Genomic DNA, 27,461 nt, shown 5'->3' with positions numbered 1-27,461 from the left:
AAACTCAAAACATAAAACTTCTATACATTTGAGTTTTCTACGTTATATCTAAATCTCAAATTATTTGCATTTTATATGACCAAGATATGTCATATTTTATTCTTTAAAATTAATTCATTATTTTTCAACTTATTTACGAAAATGCCATCAAAATAAATTGAATATTTTTCAACTTATTTACAAAAATGCCATCAATGCTATTTTATTTTCGGGGTCTCACATTTCTCCCCCACTTAAAAGATTTCGTCCTCGAAATCTCAAACATCTCTATATACATAACATTGGAAAACATATAATATGTCACCAGTTATAGTACATATCAAAACTAAAATCGGTAAATGGATCACTATACATCGAATACAATGGAACAGGTGGAATAGTATCAAATAAATGCGGATATGCATCTCGCATTTTGCTTTCCAACTCCCACATTGACTCCTCCACACCATGCCGTGTCCATTGTACTCGAACTAGCGGAATTGATTTATTACGCAATGTCTTTTCCTTTCGATCCATAATGCGAACATGTTGTTCAACATAGGAAAGAGAAGGATCAAGTTCAACTTCATCAGGTGCAAGTACATGTATCGATCCGGTTCATATTTCCTCAACATAGAAACATGAAATACATCATGAATGGCAGATAAAGCTGGTGGTAATGCCAATCGATACGCAAGATCACCAACTCGATCCAGAATCTCGTATGGACCAACATATCGAGGAGATAATTTCCCTTGCATGCCAAATCGAATCGTGCCTCTAAAGGGAGATATTTTCAAAAACACTTTGTCACCTTTCTGGAATTCCAAGGGTCGTCTTCGTTTATTCGCATAACTCGTTTGACGATCCTGAGCAGCTTTCATCCGCTGCCGAATTAACTGAACCTTATCATTCATTTCCTGTATCATTTCAGGTCCAGTCAATTGTCTCTCACCAATCTCATCCCAGAATAACGGTGATCTACATCATCTCCCATATAGAGCTTCAAACGGTGCCATACCGATACTCGTCTGAAAGCTATTATTATAAGAAAATTCAACCAATAGTAAGGCATCTTGCCATCCCATTCTGAAGTCCATCACAACAGCACGCAACATATCCTCTAACGTTTGAATCGTACGCTCAGTCTGGCCATCAGTTTGAGGATGATAAGCAGTACTCATAGCCAAACGCGTACCCATCGCTTCTTGAAAACTACCCTAGAATTTAGAAGCAAATCTGGGATCACGATCAGATACAATCGAGATTGGCACACCATGCAGTCTCACAATATTCTCAATGTATAAACGGGTCATTCTCTTATAAGGATAAGTCCATTCGTACGGAATAAAATGCGCAGATTTCAAAAGCCGATCAATAATAACCCAAATAGCATCACAGCCCTTGGGCGAACGAGGTAAATGAGTCACAAAATCCATAGCAATATGTTCCCAATTCCATTTCGGGATTTCGAGACTATGGAGTAATCCTCCAGGTTTCATTCTCTCGGCTTTCACTTGCTGGCAGACAAGAAATTTTGAAATAAACTCAGCAATGTCCTTCTTCATACGTTTCAACCAGAATTGAGGTCTCAAAGTCAAATACATCTTTCGGCCTCCAGGGTGAATACTGTATTTGCTACAATATGCTTCTCGAAGAAGGGCAGATTTCAAATCAAAATCATTAGGAACTACCAGCCGACCATTAAGTCGTAAAGAACCATCAGAAGAAATTTGAAATCCAGACTGATGTCCAGCAGATACAAGTTCTTTCGACTTTTGGATCTGAGCATCGCTTCGTTGGGCCTTTCGTATTTTCGATATCAAATTAGGCTCAATTTGCAATGCTGAGACAGTGACATAATTCCAATTCGAGTGAAAAGTCCAACCAGAAGTACAAATATCCTCGTGTACTTTGGCGACATTGACAAAAGCTAACACAGAATCATACACCTTAAGGCTAAGGGCATCCGCAGTAACATTCACCGATCCAGGGTGATACTGAATCTCACAATCAAAATCTTTTAGGAGATCCATCCACCTGCGTTGCCTCACATTCAAATCAAATTGAGAAAAGAGATATTTCAGACTTTTATGGTCCGAATAGATAACAAACTTTTCTCCATACAAGTAATGGCGCCAAATCTTCAATGCAAAAACAATGACAGCCAATTCGAGATCATGAACCGGATAACGAGTTTCATGAGATTTCAATTGACGAGACGCGTAAGCAACCACTTTGCCATGTTGCATCAGAACACAGCCCAAACCTTTACCAGACGCATCTGTACACACCACAAATCCTCCAGTACCTAAGGGAATAGTAAGTACAGGTGCTTTGGTCAATCTCGTCTTCAATTCAAGAAAACTAGCTTCAAATTCATCTGACCAAATGAATCGCTGATTCTTTTGTGTCAGTTGAGTAATAGGTTTAGCTATTTTCGAAAATCCTTCAATAAAACGACGATAATAACCAGCTAAACCCATGAAGCTACGGATCTCAAGAACATTCGTAGGTCTTGGCCAATTTAATACAGCTTCGACCTTCGTAGGATCAACAGATATGCCATGTCTCGAAATGACGTGGCCCAAAAACACTACTTTGTCCATCCAAAATTCACATTTGAACAATTTAGCATATAAATGACTAGTACGAAGAGTTTGAAGTATCAGTCTCAAATGTTCAGCATACTCCTTTTTCGATTTCGAATATACTAGAATATCATCAATATGAGGAAGTGGGTACTTGTTTTTCACAGTAGCCCGATTCAGTTGCCTATAGTCGATACACATTCGCATAGTACCATCTTTCTTTCGAACAAATAAAACTGGAGCTCCCCAAGGTGATACACTCGGTCGAATATATCCCTTATCGAGAAGATCATGTAATTGTTCTTTCAATTCTTTCAATTCCAGAGGTGCCATGCAATAATGAGCTTTAGAAATAGGCGCAATTCCCGGTACAAGATCAATACTAAACTCAACTTCTCGATGAGGAGGAAAATCAGGAATCTCATCGGGAAATACATCCGGGAATTCTTTCGCAACAGGAATCTCAGATAAAGAAGACTCCTTCTTCGAAATATCAATAGCGTAGATAAGATAACCCTCATCTCCGCTAATCAACAATCGGGACATTTCCAAGGAAGATACCAATGGAATTTTGGCTTGGGAACCCTTGCCATAAAAATTCCACTTGGGTCCATCAATCGGTCGAAATCGAACTACTCCATGACCGCAATCCACAGTAGCTCGATTCGTCATCAAGATATCCATGCCAACAATACAATCAAAGTCGTGCATTAGGAGGACAATCAAATTCAGAAATACCACATTATCCTCGTATATCAATATACAATTATGCACAACTTGTTCAGACAAAATAATCTTCTCTGCTGGCGTGGCTATCGACAAAGTATTATACAACGGGGTACACTCAATATCGTGAGATGCAACAAATGCATGAGATATGAATGAATGAGATGCTCCTGTATCAAATAAAACACGTGCAGGATAATCGCAAAGCGTGCAAATACCTGCAATCACGCCTCCAGGAGCTTCTCTCGCCTAATCCTCAGTCATGGCATACACTCTCACTTGAGGAGGAACTTGGGCACTCTGACCACCCGCTCCTTGATATCGTGGGACAATCGACTGCTGAAAAGATGGAACAGGAACAGCATGTCTCATCATAGTACTAGGGCCACCTCTAAATCCTGGCTGGGGTTGAGCAGAAGTTTTACCCCTGTTCGGACATACTCGAGAGAAATGGCCTTCCTGCCCACACTGATAACAAGTACCAAACATACCTCGACACTGCTCGATAGTATGTTTACCTCCACAATGACTACAGTAGGGAGAAATGACAGGACTCCCTCGCTGTGGTCCACTCGAACTCGAAGAAGACGAAGAAACAGAGCCAGTATTCTTCAACTTCTTACCCCTCGGCCGCAAAGTAGGCTGCTGAGCTGACACCGGAGGTGGAGGAGTATACTATGGACCTCCTCTCCTAAGTCCATCCTCGGCTGCCTTGGCTCGTTCCACTGCCTCTGCGTAGCTGGTAGACAATCCAGAAACAACATAAGTATATAAAGCAGGATGTAATCCATTTACAAATCTGTTATATTTTGCCCTCGCATTCCCAGCTACGTGAGGTGCATACTTCAACAGAGTAGAAAATTTTGAAGCATACTCCGCAACAGACATCGTTCCCTACTGCAGATTATTAAATTCATTCTCCTGAGCAGTATAATAAGGAGGGGAATACTGCTCCAGAAACTGGGCCTTGAAGACATCCCAAGTGACTTCAATCCCGGCCTCTTTCAGTCCAATCTCAGCGGCTTCCCACCAAGATTTAGCTCGGTCCTTCAACTGATAAAGAGCAAGTTTCAGTCTCCGAGCCTTGGAATACTCAACAATATTAAACAGATGCTCAATATCCTTCAACCAGGCTTCAGCTCTTTCAGCACTCTCAGTGCCAAAGAACCTCGGTGGTTTCAGATCCTGGAATCGAGCCATCACTACATCCATGTACAATCCTTCAAATTGTCCAATAATCCTCTATGTACTGCTACTCGCAGTTTCATTTGTGGGATCCATCTACAATCAAAGGATGAATATCACAAATCAATAACAATTTCATAATCTCATCATCTCATATCATCAATCTCATCAGATACTTACTCGAATCAAATCAAGTAGGAGCAAGTAATACAAATAAATCAAACACATACGCACAATTCATTTGTGTCTATTCAAGTGTACACAAGACTCAATCGAGCATTCCCAGCTATGCTCTGATACCACTCCGTGTGGGACCCTTAGCTCCTAATCGTTATTACAATGCAATCTGATTAGGGTTAACTAATTACAGCAGAAAACGAGTTTAAAATTTCTTTACAATGAGCCCGAAATATTTTTTCTATAATTTAAATACTAAAAATAGTATTTAATCTCACATCATAAGCATGCCCACACGAAATCATAACCAATCATATACAAACAACTCATATCCTCGGGACATGCCCCGGTATATAAATACATATATATATATACTGGGAACAAGACATAAACATAAAACCTCAGCCCAAACTGTGGCTCCCTCCAGAAGTACCCTCTCCGGTCTCCTGATATCCTGGAGTACCTGCCATTGTCCACACACAAAGACAACAACAGACCCCCTTGGGGGTGAGCAAAGTTCCGTATGGAACAACCAATCATATATACCACAGATATCTAAACAATGATATATGGTATGCAATGCATGTATGTCGTGGAGGTATCAGGTCAAATGCTCATCCACTGAGCACATGTCAGAATCAAACGAATCGTTATCAAATCAATGCTCGAGCTGGCACACCGGCCTCAATAAGGGATACTCGTATGATAGCGTCGACAAAGCGCCATCAAATCCCAAATCTCATATCCAATCATCGGGGCCACAATTGTCTATGTTTTACGGGTCATATAATACCAACATAGCAATTGTGTTCACAAACCCCAGAATCCAATCAAATCATATCAGGGTATCCAAGGATCATAGCTCAACGTGCATGTCATGTATCGATGTATGCATCAAACGATGTGTGTTAACAAAACATTTATTTTATACATCGATATCTCAATCTCAATGTCATGTATGTCATATCAATCAAAAAATAAGGCATATAGACATGTATTCTCATTCCAATCAATCAAATCAATCCGACATATATCATATAATACAGATACATGTCGTATGTTACCCGGTCGCAACATACTTCAATTTTTCGTTCCAGTCGATGTAGCTTGAAGATATCAGTATAATAATCTATCTACATCAATAACATATTCATTTCAATCAATAACTTCATTTAAATTCAGTAATACAAGTTTCAAATATCTTTTGAAACTTTGAAAATTCATATCAAATTCAAATCATAACATAATTCATTTCCGACTTCAAAACTTAATTTTTTGTCGGTTATTCTACCGTATATATTTATCAGAATTAATAACAACTGACAAATATTTCTTCAATATCAATCCAACGATTAAAATTCTCTAATAATAATAAATTAGGAATAATTCAAAACAACATCACTATAGTTTTCTCTACTTCGTTAAAATCATACATTATTCAACAATCTTCAATTTCTGTATGATTTAACAATTTATCGGATTTATTTCAGAAATCGACGAATTTCAAATATCACCAAAACTATAAAATTTATACCTCAAATCGAAGACCTCGTGTCAACGATTCTAAAACTGAAGTCGATTCGTCGATTGGATAAAACGATAAGTCGCACGATCGAAAAGAAAATTGAATCTCTATTTATCTCTCACCTCACGTACATCTCTGCTGCTTGCTGAGGTTTGGTGGAATTGAATTCCAATTCCACCGCCTCATGTTTCGATTTTTATTTTTTTTAAAATTTTTTATATATATTATATTATATTATAATATTATTAATTATATTAATATAATAAAATATAATATATACTATTTAACATTTTAACACCGGTATATACCTTTGGAACAGTCAAACGATCAAATTTTTCAAAACTCAAAACATGAAACTTCTATACATTTGAGTTTTCTACGTTATATCCAAATCTCAAATTATTTGGACTTCATATGACCAAGATATGTCATATTTTATTCTTTAAAATTAATTAATTATTTTTCAACTTATTTACGAAAATGCCATCAAAATAAATTGAATATTTTTCAATTTATTTACAAAAATGCCATCAATGCTATTTTATTTTCGGGGTCTCACATGAAAGCTGTTGCATTCTTTGTTCTAATTGCCTCCATTGTCGCATTAAATTTTGCTACTTGGTGTTGTATCTCTGATTCCCAACATAAGTCTTTTAAATGAATTTTTTTGAACTTGCTGTTGAAATTAGAGCAAACATGTCTCAAACAGAAACGATGAACACCACGAGGAGGCTTGAAGTCAGGGAGATCTTGAACTGCACTTGTTATACCCGCATGTCTATCAGATATAAGGCACAAACCACTACACCCTCTGGTAACATGTCGTGCAACATTACCGAGGAACCAATGCCAAGACTCGTAATTTTATTCATCAACAAGCGCAAATGCTAGCGGCAAAACCTGGTTATTAGCATCCAATGTCACTGCTATGAGTAGTATGTGCTTATATTTGGTGTACATATGGGTACCGTCTACACTTATTACGTTGCGACAATGTCGAAAATCATCTATACATGGTCTGAATGCCCAAAACACCAAGTTCAAAACTTTACGTGGATGGTCATACGGTCGAAGATGTTTCCATTCTACAACAGTTCCTGGATTGTACTTCGACAAAGCTCCCATATATTTAGGAAGCAAAGTTACAGAGATTTCCCATGTGCCATAGACTACCTCCACCGCGCGTTTCAAACTCTGTCATGCCTTAGCATACGATATATCATACTCATATTTTTCTTTAATACTTTCTCGCACATATTTGATTTCGTATGCAGGATCACAATGCACGATTCCCAAAAGTGTACTGGCTATCATGTTTACGTCAAGGTTGTGGTGATCTATACCGACTTGGGTAGACATGCATGTGTGATCATCACCATATTTCGTGATCATGAAGTAGCCTAAACTTTTTTTCAACGATGCTCGAAGTCCTCACCCACAATTGCCACTTTCGGACCAGTTCTTGCATTTCATCTTCCAAATTGTCGGAGAACTTTGGAGAACGATATATTCACATCTCAAAACCCGTACAGAAAAATCCTTCACTGAAGCTATTAAATAGTTTTTGCTCTTAAATACCATTTTTACACCGAGCGCTGGCCTTTCAGGATTGTAAAAGTTTGTTCGTGATGCAGAAGGAATATCAAATGAATTTAGAATTTGTTCGTCGTAGACTTCATTGAAAAATTGGGGAATTTCACGAAAATGTTGCTCTGGTGCAATAGGAATGTTATCTATCATTGTTGCTCCAGACATTAACACACGCGCCGATGTCCCTTCATTTGCATTGTCAACATGATGATCATCTTCTCCGTCACTTGATGTAGCATACAAATCATCATCGCTATTCATGACATGATGCGAACTGTCCCCAAATAAATCATATTGCTCAGGCATGTGTTCTGTCATTGGGGTGGGAATATTTGCATCCATAGTAGAACTATCAAAACGTCTTAACATTTGTGGTATTTTCCTCATCAGCCCATGAATTTAAATCCAATTGGCATGTCCTACTAGAACCCCATGCAACATCAACTCCTGATGGACCCTGTGATATGATGATCCCAACCCCCTGAAGTATAATCCCATTCTCGTGTTGTATTCATCCCCCATGCATAGTCTTCTTCAGTGTGAGCCGTGATATGGTGATCCAAGGACTAGTGTCGATCCCAGAGTATGTATGAGCTGATTGTTCATCGACGTAATACATAGAAGGTCCTGCTTCATTCAAACCTACTGTTCCCAAACCTTGCGTTATTACTGGCATGACTGCATCAAAATCGTAATCAATTATGTTCTGTAACACTGGCGATTAATCAACATACAAGTACATGCAATCCAGTGTCGCCAACTCAAACATAAATTGTAGACTATCATCATCTGTGATATAGACATGCTCTTCAACGTAACGAGCCAACAAGCTATAACAATATTTCATGGACAATTTGATGCAGGAATTTTGATGGGTCGATCTCCAGCTTGCGATGCACATAATTCACCAATTGAGAAAATATAGTAGACCGAGAGATTTTAATGGGCCTTGTCGCGGGGATAATATATCATACCCTACCATCTTTAATAATGACATAGCCACCTACGTAAAGTAAGGCTCTCGCAGTATCCATGTCTGCACCAAAAATAATGACATAATGTATACAATCATAACAAAATTTAATTATGAGTTTCTTACACATATATTAAAATATATATTTTATACGAGATAAAATTTCAAGAATCACTTACAAGATTATTATTATTATTAAAATATATATTATCAAATCGATTTAATTAAAATTTATATTTATTAATACAAATGTTTGTTTTTATAATAATAAAAAAATTGTTATGCCTTATATTAAAAATTAAGATTTTAAACTATGTGTAATTAGAATTTTCAAATATATTAATTTTTCAAATTAACAATTTTAACAATTAAGAGTATAAATAAATTAAAAAGAAAAAAAAACATAATAAACAAAAACAAATGAAAAATTTACAAGATAAATTTATATTTTTCAAAATTGTTTTACTACATATAAAATTTATGTTACATTAAAACTTAATTTACTTACAAAAAAATACTTTTAAGTAAATTAATTTAAAATATATCATTGAAAAAATATATATTATTATTATACAGAATAATTATATGGATTATTATTCTTATTGTTATTATTATTATATACTTTATGTTAATTATGAGAATTTTTATATTATTTTTAAAAAATTAAACTTATAAAACACAACATCTAGAATACAATTATTCATTGATAATGATGAGAATTTTCATAAAACCTAAAATTTCGATAACCAAAGATAAAATTCCAGTAATAGATTAATTTTTTTAAATAATAAATTTAAATACTACGTAAAATTCATGAATCAAAGAATTTTATTCAATCACAATCACAATCACAAATTTATAATTTATTTCACATAATAATATATTACAAAGACATTGGCCGTACACATATTTAATCACAATTTCTAACCAAAATTACCAAAGTAGTATTATATAATATTAAAATAAAAATAAAATTAAAATATAAAAATAGTATAATTACAGTAATACAACATAAATAATACAACTAAAATATAAGAAATTATTAAAATTACCTTTTCAAATATGATATTACAGAATTTGTAATTATATCAGCTACCGGAGTTTAACATCTGCGATAAATTACAAACATTATCAGAAATAATATACAAAAAACAATTCAATGTAGAAAGAAAAAACAGATATTTGACCAAGACTCGGCGCAATTCTCCCAAATTCTGATACTCAACACAATTCTATCAAATCAAATTCTGAATTAATGAAACTTGGCGCAATTCCCTCAAATTCTGATATGCGACAGAAAAATATCAAATCAAATTAGGAATTCCGATAAGTACACGATCGACGCAATTTATAAGGAAAGAGAATCACTGAATTTTTATAACAAAAAAAAGACATGGACTGAAGAAAAGAAAATGATCAAGAAGAATGCCGAAACCGAAAATATGAGCTGAATGATGGGATGAATTCGCCAAATACTCAGAATGCCGAAACCGAAAATATGAGCTGAAGGATGGGATGAATTCGCCAAATACTCGGTGCGATTTAAAGGCACGAAATTATGTCACGGAATGAATCCGTGACACGCTGTCCTGGATTCAGAATCCGGGACAGAAAATCTGGAACTTGAAACTCCTGTTTATAATATTTTCACAAAGTTTTAGAATTTGTAATATTTTAATAAATAAGTTTTAAAAATGTATTATTTTTAAAAAAAAGCCAATAATAAGTTGCATGACACAATTTATGTATGATATATTTATATTTTAATATTATACTTTTATAATTTTTGTTTTCATCCTTAACATTATTGAGATATACTATTTTTTATCATTATATAAATAATTCAAAAGAAATTTTCCTCTTCCTGTTGAGTAGGTTGTGAGACAGTCTCACGAATCTTTATCTGTGAGATGGGTCAATCCTACCGATATTCACAATAAAAAATAATACCGTAGACAATTTAATTTTCATTTATGATGTTCTTGCACGTTGTGGCATTGTTATAGGTACCGATGAATAGTGACTTTTCTCAGTCGGTTGTAATTATATGGGCAGTCGAAGATACGGATGATGCTTGGTTATCATCACATCCCAAATCCATTGGTATTGCTCCCATACCCTTTTTTTTCTCTGAAAGAGGCTCAATTTGTCTTTCAGTTGATGCCATTCTGTTCGATTTACAGAATAATCTACGGAAATCGTATTATTAAGATGTTTTCAAAGTGAAGCATCGACTTTCGAACAATCAGAGCTGTGTGTGTTTTCCTACACGAATGATGACCATGTCCAGGTTTCTAAAACCAACGCCAATTCTTACCTTGTTTGCTCTTGATTTTCTGTACTTCATCATGCTTCTTACTTTTGTACCATAGATTCTAAGATTTAAAAAAAAAATGTTTTTAGGTTAAATGTGGTCTTTTCTGTGTGGATATCACTCTTTTGTTATATATTAGGCTTTTTTATTATTAAGAATATGTTTTTAAAATATTCTATCGATCAAAATTTATTATATATGAGGCTTACTTTGTCTTTATTGAATTAATTTTAAAACAGGTTATTAGATATAAAAAGAATTTACTGATTCTGATATAATTTTCATGAGAAATGTTTCAAATTTCATGCTCCAAAAATCCCAAACGTACAAGGGTGTGTTTGAGCTTCATGTGTGTAATTTTATATCATTTCGAAGTGCAGTGCCTATTTGTTTTTCGTCGAATTTTAAAATTAAAAACTTTCATCCATGTCGAAATTTCGATAAATAAACCAGAGGAATTTTGAAAGTTTCTCCGTAAATAAGTTTTCAAAATGTAGTTCATAATCCTGAATAGGAAATGGCATGAACCAAATTATATTGAGTTCTGTGTTGATATCTATTTTAAGGCTTCTTTAACGTTAGTTAAATCGACGAATACGTAAAAAAATCTCAAATTCGATTTATGATTCGTTGCAATTGCAATATATTAAACTGGAATAACCAAAAAAGACAGTAAAAAGTAGAAAACATAAGCATCAAATGTCAGACTACTACGATGATACTAATATAATAAGTGGCCAGAGAACTTTTAGCAAGCCCACACTTATTCATGCACTTCTTCTCCCCGCTCCCTAATATTTTCATTTTGCGATTTCGCCTGCACAACAAAACATTCAAATCAGCACAAATTACTCACAGTATTATATTAGTCAGAGAGGGAGAGTGAGAGGGGGAGGGGGTTGGGGTTGGGGGATGTAGAGTAAAGTATTGTATATACATGGTTCAAAGTTTGCAATGCACTTCTCAGGCAGCTGCTTGGCGAGTTCACGGTCGACTCCTGAGATCGGGGGACCATTCACAAGTATGCACAAGCAAGGCTGACCAAGTGCCTTGACTGCAGCACAGCAAGACTCATTTGGTGGAATGGGGCTGAATGGATTCACTGCTCCCCTGCAAGGAATGAGCTGAATGAGAGCCGAAAAGAACGTGCCACCACAAGGATGCGCCTTGCTCTCTTGAACTTGACATGTTATCAGCATTACAAGCATCAAAAAAGGGAGAGTTTTGGAGATAGAAGTCTTCATTATGGTTGGTTTATTGGAATGGGATATTGCTGAAAGGTGTTGTGGTTTCTTGATGCGTGGATTGGATGTGGGGAGTGTTTGGATTTTATAGAGGTTTCATTTGGGGGGGACGTGTTTTTGGTGCTTTTTATCTAACTCTTTGTTACGGTTGATTCATGTATATAGTGAGCACATTGTTTGGTTGATTCATGTCTATAGTGAGCACATTGTTTGGCACTACATTTAGATCCAATAAATATACAGAATTAGGACATATTGTTTGATATATCTTCTCAAACAGTTGTTTTTTAAATATATTATTTCGTTCAAAATGATGGGGGAAAACATAATAAGAATTACTTGACACAAAATGTATCAAGAATGAAAGGAAACATGCACATTCATGCTTCTTTTGTCTAAATAACAATAAATATTGAAGGGTTAACAAATATAAAGGAGATTCCATATCTACAAAGGGAGAGTCAAAGAGCTTAAAATGCAATATCAAGTACTTGATAACAGATTTGCATCTTAAACATACATACGACATAGATATCCTTCAGGTTATGTTAGAATTGAAATGTTGCAGTTCAGAAATGGGGAGGTTAGGTAAGAATCAAAACATTTCATTTGAGAAAAGGATTTGGAAGAGTGGAATGACTCCAATGATCAAAGATTTAAAGGATATTTTGTTCATTCAAAAAGTAATTTAATGTTTCAGTTGATGGATTTATAATTAATGAATTTGAAAACTATACAAATAATGTGTAGATTAATACTAAATATTTCAAATTCGAATACATCAATTCATCCCATCAAAATGCAAGCTAGAAACCTTTCTGACCCTATTAGGCAAACACATAAATTCTTGTACAGCCCAATGGTTCTGAGAATGCACTAAACCCAGCTCTCAATTTTACATTGGTTGGAATTCATTAGATTTCCCATTATTAAAAACTAAGAACAAAGGCCTTTGTCGTCGATCACCAATTGATCCAATCAAAATATATGTATAATATAATTTGAGATTAATTTCTTCTTTGTGGTACAATCTGGATTCACAGATTCTAATCAAGATAATAAAGAATCGCAGGAAAGAAACAAGACCCAAGATCGTTCATAACCACTAAGAACAAAGATAGTGCAAGTATTTACACCACACCCACTAAGAACCTCTTTAAGCTATCTTTGGTCTTGTTTCTTTCCTGCGATATTTTTAGCTTAAATATCCTGACATCACACCCACTAAGAACAAAGATAGTAAGCCTGAACCAAACCGGAAACCAGACTGGAAAGACTAATTCTAAGCTCGTTCACCCCTGATTCTTCTAGCGAGCTGGATATCCTTAGGCATTATAGTAACCCTCTTAGCATGGATGGCGCAGAGGTTAGTATCCTCAAACAGGCCCACCAGATATGCCTCCGCGGCCTCCTGAAGCGCGGCCACGGCGGAGCTCTGGAACCTCAGATCCGTCTTGAAATCCTGCGCAATTTCTCGTACAAGCCTCTGGAAGGGAAGCTTACGAATCAGAAGCTCGGTGGATTTCTGGTACTTACGTATCTCACGCAGAGCCACAGTTCCGGGACGAAAACGGTGGGGCTTCTTCACTCCGCCGGTGGCTGGAGCAGACTTCCTGGCGGCCTTGGTGGCAAGCTGCTTCCTCGGAGCCTTGCCTCCTGTGGACTTGCGAGCGGTCTGCTTGGTACGAGCCATTTCAAAGGTGAAAACAGGAACAGAAAAATCCTAAAAGACGAAAGAGATTTCGTAGATTTATTGCAACGAAGATGAATGATTTGAAGAGCGAACGGATCCGGGTTTATAAAGAAGGTGAACGAGCGGGAGGGGTGAAAATTTTAGGTGGGTGTTTGAATTTGGGGTTTGAGAAGAGGGCGGTAGGCCGTTGATTAAGGATTTGATTGGACGGTTAGGATTGGAAGGGAATGGGACTTTGGTAGCTGATCCTAGTGATTGGTCTAACATCGAATGATGACTTGCCACGTAGGATGTTCGTGAATTGTTAAGTCACTCTTTTAATTAAATAAATTAAATGCTCAAAGATTGATATATAAATATTTGAAGAACAAATTTTAGATTTATATAAATATAAATATATGTTATTTGAAGTGACTTTTAATTAATTATTATTACTTATAAATTAACACGAGACTCTGAGTTTTACAAATTGTCTTTCATTTTCATTTGTATGCAATGATTTTGTCGAGCTATGTGAAAGATTTTGCATAGATATACTAGAGATTACTTATTTCTGGTGATGTTGTCATACTACTCTATATTGATAAATAACGAGGATTCAATATATTGTTGGAAAGTCTTGATTGTATGTATTGAAAGTGACAAAATTATCACACGACTTGGGGTCAATATGTAGGTCGTAATGGTTCTCCAAAAATCATTTTAGAAAGTTGTAATCGATTACGATATTTGCTATGACATGCATATTTTGATATGATATGATCCAATAATAATATAAATGTTTTGGAGACGTCCAATATATTTTTCAACCTTGCATGATGTATTGTTCTTTCTGTCGTGATTCGAAAAAAATTACTTTGCAATTAAACAAGAGTCTTGCAGAAACGACGTGGAACATGCACTTTGACATTATTCAATCACGATTTGCGATTGTAGCATCCCCAACACTGTGTTCGGAAAAAAAATCATTTACATGATATAATAATATGTATTATACTGCACAATATGATTATCAAAGATGAACGTTATCTTAGTACACCCATTCAAGATACGAGAGAAGCACAAACTCCAGACATATAAATGATTATCGACGAGAATATATATTTCAAGAATTTATCGATAAATATAAAAAATTATAAACAAAGATGCCCACTTCGCTATACAAAAAAATGCTTTAATTAATTATTTGTGAGATGAATATGGTTTTCAAATGTTTGAAGTCGCATTTATATTATGTTATTTGATTAAATTTTATGTATTCAAGTAATCTATCAATTGTCTATTAATTCTTATATTTAATTAATGTATATAATTATTCCATTAAATTTATAAATGAATATTAAATAAACGATAATTTTTACCGTATGTAAAATAAAAAAAATATTATGATAATATTTTTTTGGTATAAATTTAAGGTAAATGATTTAAGATGAATGTTGTATTTGTTGGTCTCATGTGTGACAACTTGAGATTTAAATAAAAAAAATAAAGAATAAAATTGGACACCGATATTTACGTGAAAAACCCCTAAATATTATCATGGTAAAAACCATGAACAAGATGAAAAAAGCTTACTATAATATTTTATGGTGTACAATCACTCACTGTGTTTCTAAAGAGAACATATAATCTCTTAATACAGGAGAACAAATATATCATAAATATTATATAACCAAAGACTCAAATCCTATTAGATGAAAGAAAAGAACTGAGCATTTTAATGCACGAGTATAAAAATATGGGACAATCACTCACCGTGACATAATTTCGTGCCAAAAATTTTGGCAGAACCCAAAATTTAATATCGAGATTTCCTGTTCATCACACGTACTAATAGTGAGGAAAATGTGGTTATAGATGCTTTGGCTAGCTCGACTTTTGATTTTAATAATTTCACGTTCTAATAGACGGGCACGTTGGATCAACATATCGAATATTTATGCAAGATGGAAAAGCTAAATCTACCTTACATTGTTGGTAAATTTTACATTTCAATATACTTCCCCTTATTTACTGACTATTATTTTTTGTTTTAAAAAGAAGAGGTAGGTTTAGTATATTGTGATTTTGGAATATAATAAGATGTAACAAATGTGAATTTTTTCACGTAAGTTGTGACTCATGCATTAATAGGGCACTTGACAATAAATAAAGATTCATTAGATGCCGACACTGGTTTTGCCCGTCTCATTAGACCCATTGAAATGATACATAGATCAAATAGGAAGACACAACTCGGTATGATTTCTCATGTAAACTAATGCATTTAATTTCAGAATCCTATTTATATGTTGTATTTTATTCATATTCTAAAATATAAAAATATATCAAATTGTGAACGGGGGTGGGTGGCGGCAAAGAGCCATTAATGTGAATGTGTTGGTGCTCATAGCAGATAAAGAGAATAAAAACAAATTATATGTCACGTCCCGAACCCGGGCCCGCGGCTGCGTGACAGAATGTTTTTGTTGCGTGACTGCATAATGGGCTCCTATAGCAATTACTTCGTATAATCCCCGCTTTACGAAAATGATTAACCCAAGTTGCTATAGAAGTCCATTGTAAGCCATTATAAACTCATTTTAAATCTTTCATTTTTAAGATGTGGGACAAAGGTATCACATTATACGTTTTTTTTTTAAAGTTAAGCATCATCTTTAAATTTATATCATTTTCAAATGAGAAAAATTACATATATAAATAGATGTATTATTTCACAATTCAATGATCACATTCGATTTTTTCTCTCATCTCATATTATTTGAGTGCTTAGTATGAATTACTTGTTATTAATGGAGTTTTTGTTGGGTCGATAAATAAGAGGATATAATTATTGATTTTGTGCTTCAGTAATATCAATTAATTTAAGAGTGCAATCTTATTCTTTTAGTGGAATAGAATAAGATTAATAAATTATTTTGATTAATCATGAGTTGATTGGATCAAATTAATTTATTGGACCTTAATTTAATTGAATCCGACCAGGTCCCTTTGGTGGCTCTAATATAAACTCGGATAAATTATATGAGTTATAATTTATGGTATATGTGGGATAAATTTATCTGGACAGAATATTACATGGAAGTTTATCATCTAAATCTTCTAGATATGGTATAATATATTCTGTCCATTTGAATTTATATTTTAAAAGATATTGTCATTATCTTTTTGTTACAAGATATTACAAATATATTTTATATATGTGATATTGTAACATGTGACCACACACAATCCTACGTTAAGAGTTTGAGAGAACACCAGAGAAGGCTTGGAGGTTTGGAGCGTAGATCTAGTGCAGAGAAAGATCGAAAACACGCTTCAAAGGTAATCTCTATTTTCTGTGTGTTGTAATTAATTAATTCGTGTTAAATACGTAGAACAATCGATCCTGTGAAGAAGAGTTGATTGAAATAACAAGAAATTAATTTTTGTGATCTGATCTTCTCGATCTGGCTAACATATGGTATCAGAGCCGCGGGTTTTGATATTGTTTCGCGTATTTCGAATTAATTAATTATTTATGCATGTTTTAGTTTAAAGCGGTGTTAGATTTATGTGATTATGGTTTGAATGGATTGATTTAATTTTTTAACAGTTTATGGCCATAGTTTTTTTTGGTGAAATTGTATTTCGTATTTTCGAGTCTGTAACCAAGGGGGTGGATTACGACTCTGTGTTTCCCCTTGTTTATTTTCGTGCATTTTTTATTGTATTTTTTCGGATTTGGGCTTTTCTGTTTCTGATTAAAGAACTGGAGGGCCGGATGCAATTCCATTAAAACCATAAGGACTAGAGGAAAATTTCGTCCAAAGGATTCCAGGGACCAGAGTGCATCTTCTTCAAATCGCTAGGGACCTGTTCTGCAATTTCGGAAACCACCATGAAAAAAAGCAATTCTGGATCGAAAAAATCGAAAGCACGCGGCCGCGAGGATGAGGAATGAATGCGAAGGTGATTTGCGGTCCTTCTCACGCGTTGTTCTTCACGGTGGAGCGGCGCGGAGGAGATGCGAAAATCACAATTTTTTGTGCATTGGATCTGGAAAATTGGGCATCTATTTTCGATTTCGAAATGGATATGGTGTCTCGGTGATTTCCCGGTGACTGGCGCGGTGGAGATACGCAGATTTCCGGCGATTCCAGCGGCGCGACGGCGGCGGCAGCGGCTGCAATTTTTCCTGTAGGGTGAGGTGAAGAAGACGGGTCGCGGGTTCGGGTCATGGGTTTTCGGGTCGGATCCGGAAAATTATTCATGGGCCGGACCAGGCTGCTGGATTGATAACTTGGACTGGATTTTTTTTTTAAATTGAAGAATTGGACCAAATTGGGACCAATTAGATCTTTAATTTTTTGTGTCTAGGTTGGGCCATAAATTTGTTCTTGCTTAATTATTGATTATATTTGTCATTCATGTATCATGCCATGTAGTAATTGTGACCACCCTATAGGTGACATAATTAATTTGGTACTTGATAAATAATTAATTTAAGGGTATACACTTAAGTCAATGATATTGTGAGAATTTTCTATAGAATATTTTTACAATATCTTTTGATGGCCAAAATCAAGCAATACTAAATTAATATTGCATGAGTTGCTAGATATATTGAATTTAGTGGGAGGGTCTCAGCCTAGCTATAAATAACATGTTTTTTCCTAAAGAAAAAATTACGTATTTTGGAGTTTTAGGTCTGTGTTGTAGTAGTTTTTTGGGATCTACAAATGCATTTCATGCATAACACATAATTTTATTTATTGCATTGCTCATTTAAATTTATTTTAATTTCAGAAAAATGACTGAAAATTCACTGTCTATGATATTAACCAACAACCAACTAGTCGGAGAAAATTACATTGATTGGAAACGTAATTTATTGATTGTCTTAACTGCGGAGAAACACAAGTTTGTGCTCAATGAACCCTGTCCATCGGTGCCTACGGCGGAGTCCACAGTAGCTCAGAAACAGGCTTATGATAAGTGGATCAGTTCTGATTAGATGGCCCGTTGCTACATTTTGGGATCCATCTCAAATGTGCTGCAACAGAAACATCAGAACATGGACACTGCTACAAAAATCATGGATAGCCTCCAAGAAATGTTTGAGCATCAAGGACGCCAGGCACGACAAGCAGCCATTAGAACCATTATGAACATGCGCATGAAACCTGGGACGCCCGTGAGAGATCATATGCTTGCATTGATCGCTCAGTTTAACATGGCTGAGGTGTTAGGGGCTGAAATCAAATCAGAGACTCAGGTTGACATGGCACTTGAGACTCTCCCTGAGATGTTCTCACAGTTTAAAGTTAGCTATAACATGAATAAGTTAAACATGTCCCTGACTGAGCTGATGAAGGAACTCCAAAATGCTGAAAGTGTTCTTAAGACTAAAACTGGTGATGCATTTGTTGTTGCTTCTGCTGGGCCATCTTATTCCAAGCCGAAAGGTAAAATTGGGAATAAAAGGAAGAAGCCCAACAAGAAGGGTCAACAACAAAATGAGAAGAAAGTCAAGGTAGATGGCAAGCCTAAGAGAAAATGTTTCCATTGTGGAGAGAATGGTCATTGGAAGAGAAACTGTCAGGAATATCTAGCTTCCAAGAAGCAAGTTAGTGGTGAGTTATCTTTTATTGAGTCTTGTTTAGTGGTTGATTCTACTGATACTTGGATTGTAGATTCTGGAGCCACTAATCATATATGTAATACTTTGCAGGGGTTCCAAGTAACCAGAAGCCTCAATGAAGGGGAACATACTCTAAGAGTTGGCACAGGGGCTGTGGTGTCTGCAAAAGCTGTTGGAATTGTTTATCTTTATTTTTGGAATAATAAACATTTGGTTTTAAGACATTGTTATTATGTTCCGGAGAGTACTAGAAATTTGATTTCTATTGCTTTATTGTTTAAACAAGGATATTATGTCCATTTTTTCCCAAATGATGGTTGATATTACCTTGAATAAAGTCATTATTTGCAAGGGACATTTGAATAACGATTTGTATGTCTTAAAACATGATGACAGCTCTTTGCATCACATTGAATCCAACAAACGAATTAAATTGTCTCCCACTAATGAAACTTATTTGTGGCACTTGAGACTTGGTCATATCAACCTTAATAGAATTCAACAGTTGGTAAATGATGGTCCTTTAAGTAATTTAAATGTGGAATTCTTGCCTGTATGTGAATCCTGTTTGGAACGTAAGATGACTAAGAAATCCTTTAAATCTAAAGGACATAGAGCCAATGAAGTTTTGGAATTAGTGTACACTGATGTATGTGGACCAATTAGTGTTCAAGCTAGAGATGGATTTGAGTATTTCATCACATTCACTGATGATTACTCTAGATACGGTTATGTTTACCTAATGTCCCACAAATCTGAATCTTTTGAAAAGTTCAAGGAATTCAGAAATGAAGTGGAAAAACAATTAGGTAAGAGCATAAAAACACTTCGATCAAACAGAGGCGGCGAATATCTATCCAATGACTTTATAACATACTTATCAGATAATGGGATAATATCCCAGTTGAGTGCACCAGCTACACCTCAGCAGAATGGTGTCTCTGAAAGAAGAAATAGGACTTTGTTGGATATGGTTAGGTCTATTCTAAGTTTCTCTAAGCTCAATACATCCTTTTTGGGATATGCTATCCAAACTGCAATATACTTATTGAACATGGTTCCTTCTAAGTCTGTCTCTAAAACACCTCTTGAATTGTGGAATGGGCGCGTGCCTAATCTAAGACATATTCGGATATGGGGATGTCATGCTTATGTGCTAAAGAGAAATATGGATAAAATGGAACCTAGATCAGAATTATGCATGTTTGTCGGATATCCTAAGGGAACAAGATGATATTACTTCTATAGTCCTCAAGACAAGAAGGTATTTGTAAGTACAAATGCAACCTTCTTAGAGGACAAGCACATAGAAGAGAGTGAATCAAAGAGTAATGTTCTTTTGGAAGAGATTGCTGAATCATCTACTCCAGAGATCCGCACTGAACCTACTCAGTTTGAATTCACATTTCTACCACCATTAACCACTGGTTTCCAAACAAATGAAGTGGTAGAAAACATTGGTTCCAATGATCGATCACCCCATCATATCCAAATAGAGAATGAAGGAAATGGTCAAGAAGAGAACTTAAGACAACGACAATCAATTCCAATCAACCAAGAACCTCCACAGCTTAGGCGTAGTGGGAGGGTCATTCGACAACCTTCTAGATACTTGCTATATGGAGAATCGTTTGATGCGGTTTCCATTGAACAAGAGGAGGATCCCATCACGTACAAAGAAGCTATGGAGGATGTTGACGCTGACCAATGGAGGAGTGCCATGGAATCAGAAATTAGATCCATGTACACTAACTCCGTCTGGGTTCTTGTAGACATTCCTGAAGGGGTGAAACCTATAGTGTGTAAGTGGGTCTACAAGAGAAAGAGAGGAATAGACGGATAAATGGAAACATTTAAGGCTAGATTGGTAGCCAAAGATTTTAGCCAACGAGAAGGAATCGATTACGATGAAACCTTCTCACCTGTGGCTATGATAAAGTCTATTCGGATCCTCTTATCCATTGCAGCTCATTTTGATTATGAGGTGTGGCAAATGAATGTCAAGACAGCATTTCTTAATGGAAATCTTGATGAAACCATTTATATGGTACAACCAGACTGATTTTATTCACAACGGTCAAGAGCATAAAGTATGCAAACTGAAAAAGTCTATTTATGGACTTAAGCAGGCATCAAGGTCTTGGAACATCATATTTGATCAATATGTGAAAGATTATGGCTTCGATCAAAATCTTGATGAGCCTTGTGTCTATAAGAAAATTTTGGATGACAAGGTGATTTTTCTTGTGCTATATGTGGATGACATCCTACTTATTGGGAATAATGTAGGGGTGATGACATCTGCCAAAAATTGGTTGTCTCAACAGTTTGACATGAAAGACTTGGGAGAAGCAAGTTATGTTCTAGGTATCCAAATCCTTCGGGATAGGAAGAACAAACGGATTGCTTTATCTCAATCTTCATATATTGATAAAATATCGGTGAGGTATGCAATGCAAAATTCCAAGAAAGGTCAAACACCTTTTAGACATGGAATTCACTTGTCAAAGGATCACAATCCCAATAATCCAAGTGAAGTGGAATACATGAAAAGAGTTCCCTATGCTTCGGCTGTAGGAAGTCTTATGTATGCTACGCTATGCACTCGACCAGATATTTGTTATGTTGTTGGGATTGTTAGTAGATATCAGTCAAACCTAGGACCAGAGCACTGGATTGCTGTAAAGCATATTCTCAAGTATCTTCGCAGAACTAGAGGGTATATGTCGGTTTATTCGGCTTCAGAGTTGGCACCTGTGGGTTATACTGATTCTGATTTTCAAGCTGATAGAGATTCTCGTAAATCCACATCAAGATCTGTGTTCACATTGGGTGGTGGTGCCGTTGTTTGGAGGAGTATCAAGCAATCATGTATTGCTGATTCCACAATGGAAGCGGAGTATGTAGCGGCTTGTGAAGCAGCAAAAGAAGCCGTTTGGCTGAAAAAGTTTTTGCTAAGCTTTGAGGTTGTTCCTGCTGCATTAAATGCCATTACTTTATATTGTGATAACAGTGGTGCAGTGGCAAATGCAAAAGAACCAAGAAACCATCAGCGTGGAAAACACATTGAACGAAAATATCACTTAGTGAGGGATATTGTTCAACGAGGAGACGTGACAGTGTGCAAGATAGCATTTGCTGAAAATCTTGCTGATCCTTTCACCAAAAGCTTACCTGCTAGAGCTTTTGAGGAACATATTCAAAATATGGGTTTACTAGACATGACTCATTTACTCTAGGGCAAGTGGGAGGATTAAATAATGTTCGATAGTATGATGCCCATCGAGTACTTTTGTTATATGTTGATGACTTTTTGAAATTCGAATAATGTTTATTTATTTGTTTAAATAAATTTATTTTGAGCAATGCATATGTCCATTGGATTGTTGTATTATTATAAATTGAGTGTTTAAGTCGTTAAATATAGAAAGATTCAATTTGTAATTCAATCCAAAGTTTTATTGTCCACGATCGGTAAATAAATAAGGACAAATTATTTTGATAAGATCGTCTCAATTTTATTGAAACCTATCTTTGGTTTGGTAATAAAATTAGGGATACATTTGTTGTATTGGACTGGACCACATAAGATTTGAATTTGATTTGACCATACTAATTCAAAATCACTAGATTGTCGTACATAACACCTTAATCCTGAGCGGACAATGAACTTTGATTACTAACTTGAAGTTCTTTGATACATCAATGGGTAAGACCAAACTATTGGTCAATATCTCGATGTTTTGGGAATCAAAGTGAAATAACAAAGAACATATATTCGTAATATGGAATCTGTCACCTAGTCAATAGGTATGATTATAAACTCATAAGTTCTTCTAGAAGACAGTAAAATCTGAGCTCAGTAATTCAACATTCTTGTTGAATTAATTATGTGATGTGATCACATGGGACCGTCAAAGAGAAGATGAGGGTTGAGAATCTATGAATGTCTAATATGGGTTATATGGTCATGATACCATGTTTTAGATGTTCTAATTGATCGACAGGGGTGATATATTGGGTCGATAAATCAGAGGATATAATTATTGATTTTGTGCTTCAGTAATATCAATTAATTTAAGAGTGCAATCTTATTCTTTTAGTGGAATAGAATAAGATTAATAAATTATTTTGATTAATCATGAGTTGATTGGATCAAATTAATTTATTGGAGCTTAATTTAATTGAATCCGACCAAGTCTCTTTGGTGGCTCTAATATAAACTCGGATAAATTATATGAGTTATGATTTATGGTATATGTGGGATAAATTTATCTGGACAGAATATTACATGGAAGTTTATCATCTAAATCTTCTAGATATGGTATAATATATTCTGTCCATTTGAATTTATATTTTAAAAGATATTGTCATTATCTTTTTGTTACAAGATATTACAAATATATTTTATATATATGTGATATTGTAACATGTGACCACACACAATCCTACGTTAATAGTTTGAGAGAACACCAGAGAAGGCTTGGAGGTTTGGAGCGTAGATCTAGTGCAGAGAAAGATCGAAAACACGCTTCAAAGGTAATCTATATGTTCTGTGTGTTGTAATTAATTAATTCGTGTTAAATACGTAGAACAATCGATCCTGTGATGAAGAGTTGATTGAAATCACAAGAAATTAATTTTTGTGATCCGATCTTCTCGATCTTGGCTAACAGTTTTTGGGATTGACATAATCGTGATCGAACCAGAGATACAAAATTTAGTTAATAAAGACACAATGTATTCATAATTCTAGTTTGACGAGGCAATTGGTCTATGGTGGCGGTCTTGTGGAAAACTGGACAATATGCTATATCTACTTATATTAAAGTGTGCTCTTGATCAATTCGGCCAGTTTTGGTCTCGTGCCTGGTAATATCCTCAACACGTGTCATGAGCATATTCCTCCACCACATCACATACAAGGGACATCAACACGTAGGATGGGCTCTTCTCACAACAACACACACATGTGGGTTACAGGTTAGAGTGTCGATCGGGTCAGTTAAAAAAGTAGGTGTGAGATAGAAAATATTTAAAAAATAAGGACTCTGACTTTTTTTTTAAGAAACAAGGAATTGACTTTTGAGTATTACATTAACTACAATTAAACTCTTTAATTTTATTAATTCTTCCCTTCTTTTTCTTCTCTGTCGACACAAATCTTTCTTCAATTAAAATTTACGAGTCTTTTTTCCCAAATCGAGATATGTCGACCCAAAATCAATTTAATCGATCATGATCGACCCAATGTATTGGAGCTGTCATTGGGTCGACAACGTGGGTGACCTACGCTATTTTTTGGTCGATCCAAGCGTCAAGCTTGAATAGACCCAACAATCAACAATGGTCGACCAACAATTGATGGTCGACCAAACAATTGGTGAATTGACCAAAGCAACGACGACCAAAGTTTTGGTCGACCAACAATTGGTCTTTGACCAAAGCAATGGTCGACCATTGGTCGATCAAACAATGTTGGACCATTGTTTGGTCTTTGGTCAACCATTGAATGGTCCATCTAAGCTTGGTCGATCAAACAATTGGTCTTTGACCAAAGCAATGGTCGACCATTGTTTGGTCTTTGGTCGACCATTAAATGGTCGATCTAAGCTTGGTCGACTCACGCTTGGGTCGACCAAAACGTGGTCGAAATTTTCTTCTTCAATCAGTCGATCGACCAACAAAAATAAACAATAAATCGAAATAAACGTTAATATTATCAGATTATTATTAGCTATTGCGTCGATTTGTGTTGAGAATTGTAGTCAGAAAGGAAATGAAAAAGGGGTTGACGGAGAGGACTGATGAAAATTAATTATGTGTTTAAAGTAAATATATACATGTAATCAAATTTAATTATGTATTTACACTTAAAATACAAAAACATTTAAGTAAATTGAGTTATCGATCATTTTTTTAAAATACTTCATGATGCACTCACTTTTCGCCAAATTTCCAGTGTCGATTTGTTCCCTTCTTCCCTCTTCGTTTTCCTCTTCTTCCTTTGTTTTGAAGCCTTGGTTCTGTCCACCGCATCAGAGAAGAGCCGGCAACAAAGCGTGTCTACTCCGTTCTTTGTTTCTCAGGTTTGCTTTTCCCCTGCTTCTGTTTGGGGTTTCTGTTTTTTCCTCTCCACCGCGGCTGCGCTCTTCTCCTGCTTCTGTTCGGGGTTTCGGCTTTCTTCTCTCAACCGCTCGGCTTTTGTCGATGTTCGAGGTAAGTTTCTTCCGATATGGTACTTATCTACTTGCTTTAAAAAAAAGCTAATCTTGCTTCAGTTTTATCAATTATGGGTTTGTCAAATATTACCGATGTGTACTTTATGAAAAAATGGAATGATTTTTCAGTAGTAAATGGTTAGTTTCAAATTGTATCCTCCAGTTTATTTGTATCGAATTTGGTGGGGTGCGTTAATGCTGGAAATAATTTGAATTAATTACCGAAATTTTATTTATTCTAGGTGTGTTGGTTTTTTTTTTTTTTTGAAAATTAAAGTTTAGATGGGGTTTCTCTGTTTATGTACTTGTTTTCTTTTTTTGAGAGCATTTATTTAATTGTTTTTCAATCCAAGTATTGTGGGTGTTGCTCCTAGGTATACGAACCGGAGACCAAGCTGTTTGCAAGGAACCAACATTCTTGGGAATGCATTGAAAGGCTTTGATGGATTTACATGATGATAGGATATATATTCGCTCGTACATCGACTTTATCCTCTAAAGTTTGACTTGTTTATTTCTTGGTTTGTTTCTTCAGGTACTTCAGATAATGCTGGTGCTATCTTGGTATTGGGCAGATATTTAGTTGTTGTTCCAAAACTAATTCGCCCACCACCCCTTGCAATTTCATCTCCAGAGTCCAGAGACTTCTCCCGAACGCCATATAAAGACACGTGGATGCAGGTGCTTCAGTTATCTCATGCTTCTTGTTTCTAAATCTCGTCTTTTGTTTGACTAAACAAGCTGTTATATGCCGATATTCATATGGTGTCTGTTTGTGGACGTAGGAACTCAATGCTAACATAACACCTGCACCCACCAGAGGCCGTCCTCAAGTTGCTAATGACCGAGGTTCTCTTGCTTGGATTTAGATTTTGCTTCCAGATTTCTTTCCTATACTTCTTCCAGGCTTGTGTTAATATACCTAGAATTTCCAGTGATTTGTACATAGCGTGATGCTATATGGAGAGTTCTTGGTGGATCTACATTCCTCAGATGAAGGCTTTTTGCTTCTCGTATGCACTCTTGAGTGGCTTTCAGAAGAAGAGACTCGGTTGATTGGATTTGATTCTTTTAGAAGTTTTAGTGTTTTTGTTCAACAATTTATACATTCAAATTAATCAGTAAGCAAGAGCAACTGTGATATTCAAGTGAAAATAGTGTGAGCAAATGTGTCATATTTTATGTTATTAACATATCTTTTCGAATTTGATAAGCATTTTTTATACGTGTAGAAATGTTTTCTTAAAATCTATGGGAGATGGAGATCTGTGGTATTGAAATCTCATACAGATTTTGAATCTTAATCGGCTTATAGTTTTTGTTCTACGTGCCGAAATAAAAGAATTTGTTGGCTAAAAGGATGAGAGAAAATGGAATGAGGCTTTAGATTGCAATATAAAAAAGTTTGATCCAATTAACGTATCATCTTACTAGGACAACCATAGAATCATCGCGATCCGGAACAAGTTTATTCCTACGGCATAAATATTTGGTGTCTTTTTGCTTTATTTTCTGTTTTGTTTTTTTGTTTTTAGATTTATTTGAATATATGTAATAAAATTATTGTTACGAAAGCTATATAATAGTTTTTTTAAGCTTTATTTGAATATATGTAATATA

At 35.3% G+C, this 27,461-nt stretch overlaps 4 protein-coding genes across 7 annotated transcripts; 2 read left to right on the top strand and 2 right to left on the bottom strand.

Moving 5' to 3' along the window:
- Window positions 1–11,655: 11,655 nt before the first annotated feature.
- Window positions 11,656–12,495, bottom strand: LOC142544835 (uncharacterized). The gene is made up of 2 exons (XM_075651870.1): window positions 11,998–12,495; window positions 11,656–11,877 (listed from the first exon to the last, which is right to left on the bottom strand). Exons 1-2 carry the CDS (start codon window positions 12,302–12,304, stop codon window positions 11,861–11,863), a joined length of 324 nt encoding a protein of 107 aa, XP_075507985.1. The 5' UTR covers window positions 12,305–12,495; the 3' UTR covers window positions 11,656–11,860.
- A 778-nt stretch (window positions 12,496–13,273) lies between these two features.
- Window positions 13,274–14,086, bottom strand: LOC142544834 (histone H3.2). The gene has a single exon (XM_075651869.1). The coding sequence runs from the start codon at window positions 13,995–13,997 to the stop codon at window positions 13,587–13,589; it is 411 nt and encodes a 136-aa protein (XP_075507984.1). The 5' UTR covers window positions 13,998–14,086; the 3' UTR covers window positions 13,274–13,586.
- Window positions 14,087–18,957: 4,871 nt separating this feature from the next.
- Window positions 18,958–19,866, top strand: LOC142544833 (uncharacterized). Its single transcript, XM_075651868.1, has 2 exons — window positions 18,958–19,612; window positions 19,711–19,866. Exons 1-2 carry the CDS (start codon window positions 18,994–18,996, stop codon window positions 19,737–19,739), a joined length of 648 nt encoding a protein of 215 aa, XP_075507983.1. The 5' UTR covers window positions 18,958–18,993; the 3' UTR covers window positions 19,740–19,866.
- A 5,716-nt stretch (window positions 19,867–25,582) lies between these two features.
- Window positions 25,583–27,461, top strand: LOC142544831 (serine/threonine-protein phosphatase BSL2 homolog). Of its 4 annotated transcripts, none has more exons than XR_012820112.1 (4): window positions 25,583–25,839; window positions 26,216–26,522; window positions 26,627–26,690; window positions 26,777–27,354. XR_012820112.1 is itself a non-coding variant. In XM_075651866.1 (4 exons), the coding sequence occupies exons 1-4, from the start codon at window positions 25,913–25,915 to the stop codon at window positions 26,788–26,790; spliced, it is 228 nt and encodes a 75-aa protein (XP_075507981.1). In that variant the 5' UTR covers window positions 25,884–25,912; the 3' UTR covers window positions 26,791–27,461. The 4 variants fall into 4 exon arrangements, 1 of the variants encoding a protein (XP_075507981.1); XM_075651866.1 differs by lacking the exon at window positions 25,583–25,839 and adding an exon at window positions 25,884–25,916 and having other exon boundaries at window positions 26,377–26,522; window positions 26,777–27,461; XR_012820113.1 differs by having other exon boundaries at window positions 26,377–26,522; window positions 26,627–27,445.

This window comes from Primulina tabacum, chromosome 5 (assembly GCF_025594145.1).
Source record: "Primulina tabacum isolate GXHZ01 chromosome 5, ASM2559414v2, whole genome shotgun sequence".
Taxonomy (NCBI): Eukaryota; Viridiplantae; Streptophyta; class Magnoliopsida; order Lamiales; family Gesneriaceae; genus Primulina; species Primulina tabacum.
Note: the sequence above shows the minus strand (reverse complement) of the source record. Positions and strands in the feature narration are given on the sequence as shown.

What these genes read in the sequence shown, in the direction of transcription:
- LOC142544835 (XM_075651870.1), bottom strand. Translation starts at nt 12,304, where the DNA reads ATGAAGACTTCTATCTCCAAAACTCTCCCTTTTTTGATGCTTGTAATG.
- LOC142544834 (XM_075651869.1), bottom strand. Translation starts at nt 13,997, where the DNA reads ATGGCTCGTACCAAGCAGACCGCTCGCAAGTCCACAGGAGGCAAGGCT.
- LOC142544833 (XM_075651868.1), top strand. Translation starts at nt 18,994, where the DNA reads ATGGCCCGTTGCTACATTTTGGGATCCATCTCAAATGTGCTGCAACAG. An exon ending in TTCCAAGAAGCAAGTTAGTG is followed by an intron (nt 19,613 to 19,710) that starts GTGAGTTATCTT and finishes AATACTTTGCAG; the next exon opens with GGGTTCCAAGTAACCAGAAG.
- LOC142544831 (XM_075651866.1), top strand. An exon ending in ATAAAGACACGTGGATGCAG is followed by an intron (nt 26,523 to 26,626) that starts GTGCTTCAGTTA and finishes TTGTGGACGTAG; the next exon opens with GAACTCAATGCTAACATAAC.